Source organism: Mesitornis unicolor, unplaced genomic scaffold, assembly GCF_000695765.1.
Source record: "Mesitornis unicolor isolate BGI_N332 unplaced genomic scaffold, ASM69576v1 scaffold33312, whole genome shotgun sequence".
Classification (NCBI taxonomy): Eukaryota; Metazoa; Chordata; class Aves; order Mesitornithiformes; family Mesitornithidae; genus Mesitornis; species Mesitornis unicolor.
Window position 1 is genome coordinate 1 of NW_010167754.1, and position 6,203 is coordinate 6,203.

The 6,203-nt window shown below is 48.5% G+C and overlaps 1 protein-coding gene across 1 annotated transcript; it reads right to left on the reverse strand.

Moving 5' to 3' along the window:
- Positions 1–220: 220 nt before the first annotated feature.
- LOC104536246 (ankyrin repeat domain-containing protein 42-like) lies at positions 221–5,995 on the reverse strand (the record flags this gene model as incomplete). Its single annotated transcript, XM_010178807.1, is given in 6 exon segments — positions 221–245; positions 248–365; positions 1,219–1,345; positions 1,720–1,895; positions 3,403–3,508; positions 5,801–5,995. Coding segments are annotated over 6 exon segments (747 nt in total), but the record flags the coding sequence as incomplete, so codon positions are not given.
- Between the last annotated feature and the right edge of the window lie 208 nt (positions 5,996–6,203).

Here is a 6,203-nt window from a genome sequence, read left to right on the forward strand (position 1 = left end):
TCTTTCCTTCAGCCAGTTCGTAGTCCACCTATGAAACCGATGTCCATTCACTGTCAGGACACAGAACAAGCTGCTGCTTCCTTCAGTGTCCCAAACTAAAAGCTGCTAACACATTTACTCCAGCATTCCTAGGACTGGTGATGTTAGTGAGAACAAATACACGGAAGCAGCGGGCAGCAGCCTCTGCCCCACACATTGGGGGAGTTTGTGTGGCACTCACCAGGGGGAGAGGAGGGGGAACGCAAGTTTTGGCCAGGCTCTCTCTCAGGTGGCTCATCTCAGCACGGCACTCATCCAGCTGGCTCTCCAGCTTCTCCCTCCTGACTCGCTCGTATTCCAGTTGGGCCTCCAGCTCCCTCACAGCCCTGCCAAAAGCACGGGAGACAAGCAGAGCATGAAGCGCATCCCAAGCTGCCCCAGCTACTCCACGTGGCCCTGTGCCTTTGCTAAGGAGCAGGTCAGTCACAGCAGAAAGCTGTGCAGCACTCCTGAGGTGAGCTACAGCCTGCTCCGGGTTGAAGACCCTTTGGGACAGCTCTAAGGTGGTGGTTTTCCTTCTCCACTGTCCGCTGTGCTCAGCGCAATCTGACCACAAGACGGAGATGTCTTCCTGCACACCGAGCCAGATGCTAGGGTCTTGGGTAGGCTGGAGCCCAAGGAGCAAAAAGGGTGAGTGTGAAAGAGAGAAAAAGCATAAAGCTGGGATTCCAGAGGTGTCAGAGGCAGCTTTTTCGTTGGCATCTGGTGACTCTATGTCCTTGCTTTGGACTGGCTTAGCCACAGATGAGGAGTACTCAAATGACAGCCTGCATGACACTAACTAGAGGAAAACTCAAGCACTGGCTGATGAGCAGTTGCCCAAGATCTCATCTTGACCAGTGTAACAACCCTTTAATTTAATGGAGAATTAATTAATTTAATCAGAGAATGAGACAGACCTTATGAAAAATGCTTCAGGTGCACGGGCAGTTTTGCTGAGATCTCTTTTCCATGTGGTCTGGAGATGAGCTAATGCTCTCTTGAGCATAGAAATGCATTGCCCTCCACACAGAAACGTAGAAATGGGCAGATAAATTGCTAAAGTCCTTTCTTTTTGGCCTCTCTAAAGCTGCTAAAGGGGGAAAAATGAACGGCCAAAGCAATTTGAGTGTAAATTAGTCTTAAAGACAACTTTAAAACCTCACAAAGTTAAACATTAGCAGGACAAATGAACCTTACTTCTCAGCTTCTCTCTGTTCTCTTTTCATTTTCCTCTCCTCTTCAGTGACTCCTCCCAGCTGTCTGTAGTTGCTGTAGGCAATTTCTAGAAGTTGCTGAAGTTCTTGAATCTTGCCATAGGCCCTTACTGGAAGACAGAGTTCTCCAGGTGGGTAAAACGCATGGAGAAGCCAGCCAGGATGGAATCTAAGAGTCTGCTCAGCAAATACTGACCTACCCCTGCCACCCACCCAGCAAACAGACCTCAAAAACAAGGAACAAGCCAATCTGTTTTCACTAACACGGATCAAAACCGCCTAACAATTACGTTCCAATTGCCCTCTGCTGTGCTTTCTGATTTTCCACCATTTGTTTGAATGCCCAGTGGTACAAATACCCTGTCAACAGCTCATCTCGCAAGAAAAACAGTCACAGCAGCTGGCAGAAACTCTGCATCTGGGATTATAATGTCTTAAGAGCACCTTTTTTTCAAATAAGGAGTGATGGAAAGACAACACGTACTGCGTGCGTTCCTTTTCTCCGCTTTATCCAGGGATAAATCTTCTTTGCTGTCTGTACTCCCCTCCACACCGTGTCTTTCAAAAAACTCCATGTTGCTTGCATCTGGTTCTTCATCACTTGAGTTGCTGTCTCCAGTTCTTTGTGCCAAAAGCTCCATGGCTGCCAGCTGGGCCGATCTGCACAGATACCAGTGAACCTACACTGAAATATGCTTATCATCTGGAGAAACACAGCCATGCTCTCTGAGTATGATATAAACTCCCTGAAACTCTTCATTTTCCCATTTATCAGGGGGAGTTTCAGGACTAAAGGAAGCAGTGGTATAGAATCACAGAATCGCAGCATGTGTTGGGTTGGAAGGGACCTTTAAAACTGATCCAGTCCAACCCCTGCACTCAGCAGGGACATTGGTACCAGATCAGGTTGCTCACAGCCCCATCAAGCCTGGCCTTGAACATCTCCAGGGATGGGGCCTCCACCACCTCTCTGGGCAACCTGTGCCACTGATCTGCCACCTCATGGGGAAGAGCTTTTTCCTCATATCCAACCTAAATCTGCCCTTTTCCAGTTTAAAACCATTTCCCCTCATCCTATTGCTCCATGCCCCGGTGAACAGCTCTTCCCAGCTTTCCTATAGGCACCTTTCAGGTCCTGGAAGGTCGCTATAAGGTCCCCCTGCAGCCTTCTCTTCTCCAGGCTGAACAACCCCAACTCTCTCAGATGTCCCCATAGCAGAGCTGCTCCAGCCCTTGGATCATCTTTGTGGCCTCCTCTGGCCCCACTCCAGCACTTCCATGTCCTTTAAGTGCTGGGGACTCCAAAGCTGGACGCAGCCCTGCAGGTGGGGTCTGAGCAGAGCAGAGCAGAGGGGCAGAATCCCCTCCCTGGCCCCATGGTCACACTTCACAGAATCCCAGGATGTCAGGAGTTGGAAGGGACCTGGAAAGCTCCCCCAGTGCAACCCCTGCCACAGCAGGATCACCAGAGCAGTCACACAGGAACACGGCCAGGGCTTTGGGTGTCTCCAGACAAGGAGACTCCACAACCTCTCTGGGCAGCCTGGGCCATGCTCTGCCACCCTCACACTCACAAAGTTTGGCCTCATCTTCAGCTTGAACCTCCTATGCTCCAGCTTGGGACCATTGCCCCTTGTCCTGGCATTGGACATCCCAGAGCAGAGCCTGGCTCCTTCCTCCTGACACTTGCCCTTTACAAATTTATAAACATTAATGAGGTCACTTCTTGTGGTGCAGCCCAGGGGCCAAACTCTGAGTAGCTAATCTGCTTTTTGTAGATGGCACGAGCTCTGCCTCCGTGAAATCTTGGGACAATGACTCCCACAGCAGAGGCATCTTTTCCTTTGCAGGTTTTCTTAATTCAGTCTCATCAGGGACTGATTTCTTTTTATTCATGCAAAAACCAGTTGGCCTTCACCCATTCTCATTTACTTTGTACAGTCTCAACTTTCCTTTTGCAGACCAGCTAGTCTTTTATGTCTCACTGTGCTAAAAAAAAAACCCTAATAAATTAAATTAAGGGAAAATTAAAACCTTTTATAGCTACGGTACAGCTTTGCTTATCACTCAGAGGTGAAATTCATGCGTTCTTGCTCAGAAATCAGGATTAATTATATCAGTATATAAATATTAAATAGTGACAGAGCTACAGGGTAGGTACTGCTACCTCTTGGCTACGTCCTTTGGGGTCTCTCCAGCATCATTTGTAACGTCACAGTTGGCTCCCATTTCAATCAACCACTGTAAGCAATGGATATGCCCCTGTCCAGCAGCTAAGGGAAGGAAGGTGCACACAAGTTAGTTACACACAACTGAAAATGTCCCCCTCTTATCATTATTTGACTTGTCAGAGGTTGGGTTCGCTAAGACACCACAGGGGAGATACTATTTCAAGAGAAGCCTTTATTTAAAGATGCTCAAGTGACTAAACTTGCCCTGAGCATCAAACACACAAGTCATTGCTGCCTCACGCTCTTGCAGTAAGGCCTCTGTGTCACAGATTTGCAGCAAAGCTGTATCACCTCTCTCCCATTCCGGGCTCCCATATATCAGACACAGCCGGATACCCTGATCTGTGGTGTTGTCTCATGGAGGAGAGAAACCAGGGCTTTGTGCTGGAGCTGCAGGGACACATTTTTTGGGACAGGCACTCAAGGCAACACTTCTCAGCTCCAGCCTAACCCAACAGCTTTGCTGACTTATATCATCTGTCACTACACATCTTATTTTTATGAGAATCACAGAGTGGTTTGAGTTGGAAGGGACCTCAAAGTCCCCCCAGTCCAACCCCCATGGGCAGAGACACCCAAAACCAGCCCAGGCTGCTCCAAGCCCCGTCCAACCTGGCCTTGGGCACTACCAGGGAGGGGGCACCCACAGCTTCTCTGGGCAACGTGGGCCAGGGCCTCACCAACCTCTCAGGGAAGAATTTCTTCCTAATATCCAGTCTAAATCTCCCCTCTCCCAGTTTAAAACCATTCCCCTCATTCTCTTGCTACCTGCCCTTATAAAAAGTCCCTCCCCATCTTTCCTGTAGGACTCCTTCAGGTCCTGGAAGGTGCTCTAAGGTCTCCCCAGAGCCTTCTCTTCTCCAGGCTGAACAACCTCAACTCTCAGCCTGTCCCCATAGGGGAGGTTCCTCCACTGCTGCTCACCAAAGGGTTTGTCCTGGCCATGGAGCATCATCCACCACCCTCCTGGAGATGGAAGAGGAGCTCTGCGTGCATGGCACTGAGCTGATTTGCACCCAAGAGGTCTCCTGCCTGTGCCTGGCCTCGGGTACCACCAGGGCACCCACAGCTCCTCAAAGTCCCCCCAGTCCAACCCCCATGGGCAGAGACACCCAAAACCAGCCCAGGCTGCTCCAAGCCCCGTCCAACCTGGCCTTGGGCACTACCAGGGAGGGGGCACCCACAGCTTCTCTGGGCAACGTGGGCCAGGGCCTCACCAACCTCTCAGGGAAGAATTTCTTCCTAATATCCAGTCTAAATCTCCCCTCTCCCAGTTTAAAACCATTCCCCTCATTCTCTTGCTACCTGCCCTTATAAAAAGTCCCTCCCCATCTTTCCTGTAGGACTCCTTCAGGTCCTGGAAGGTGCTCTAAGGTCTCCCCAGAGCCTTCTCTTCTCCAGGCTGAACAACCTCAACTCTCAGCCTGTCCCCATAGGGGAGGTTCCTCCACTGCTGCTCACCAAAGGGTTTGTCCTGGCCATGGAGCATCATCCACCACCCTCCTGGAGATGGAAGAGGAGCTCTGCGTGCATGGCACTGAGCTGATTTGCACCCAAGAGGTCTCCTGCCTGTGCCTGGCCTCGGGTACCACCAGGGCACCCACAGCTTCTCTGGGCAACCTGGGCCAGGGCCTCACCACCTCACAGTAAAGAATTTCTTCCTAATATCCAGTCTAGAAGCTGAAGACTAGAACTTCAATATGTTTTTAAAAAAATCTACCATTTATACCTAGTCAAAAAGAAATATGGAGAATAGTGTTAAAAGCATATTACAAAAATACCTCCCTCTTTCTTTCCTCATTTATTTCTTCTTTCAGACACCACAATGAAACACCCAGACACAAGAGGACCATTTTTCTGTAATGCTACCACTCCACTATGTATCAAGTTGTGATACCAGAAGTTTCCCTTCCTTCACAGCGTCCTACCAAATGGCTCTGTTGTGGTTTTTACAACACATCTCCCCAGTACCAGCATGTTCAGTAAATAAAGGCCCAGGCCACAGTACAGATCATTCTTACACCTCACTGGCCAATGTTTCTAAAAGCCACATCTTACCTGATAAAGAAAACTATTTCATTTGCAGTTTAGATGACGTTTTCTCTTTAATTTAAACTTCTTTCTTGACTTCAGCTTGGTTGTTTTGATTTTAAAGTGACGCCTACATACACATACATCACAAAATATATTTCTCAGGGTTGCCCTTTCGAGCCCTCAGGAAATGAGATGCTGGGCTTTTTATGAAGCTTATCTGATGAGCGGCCACTTGAGAAACTAAATAAAGACATCAGCAACAAACCGTAACAAACTGAAATGCAGCCCATAATTACTGACCTTTGTGCAGGAGAGTGGATCCCTCATCGTCTCGCTCATTAATATTGATTACTCCACTTCTCACAAATTTTCTAAGCACGGACAAGTCGCCTTTGAAAGCAGCAGCATGGGCTGGGAAAGCTAAAACTGAAAAGGAAATGAAATTAAATCTCACGGCTTGCCTCTCATAGCAATTTCTGCACGGGACCTTCAGAGCTGTAAGTAGCAAGGTTAATGCACCCTTAATCGGCTAAAACGCAGCTGCAAACCTAGCACTGTTCATCACAAGCTTGACTAAACGTGTCTTGGTTGTGGCTACAGGCATCTCATAGAGTTAAGAGATTAATTTCATAAACTTGAAGTAACAAGTATGCCTTTGTTTTATGGTTGATGTTCACAGAATCACAGAATCTCGGGAGTTGGA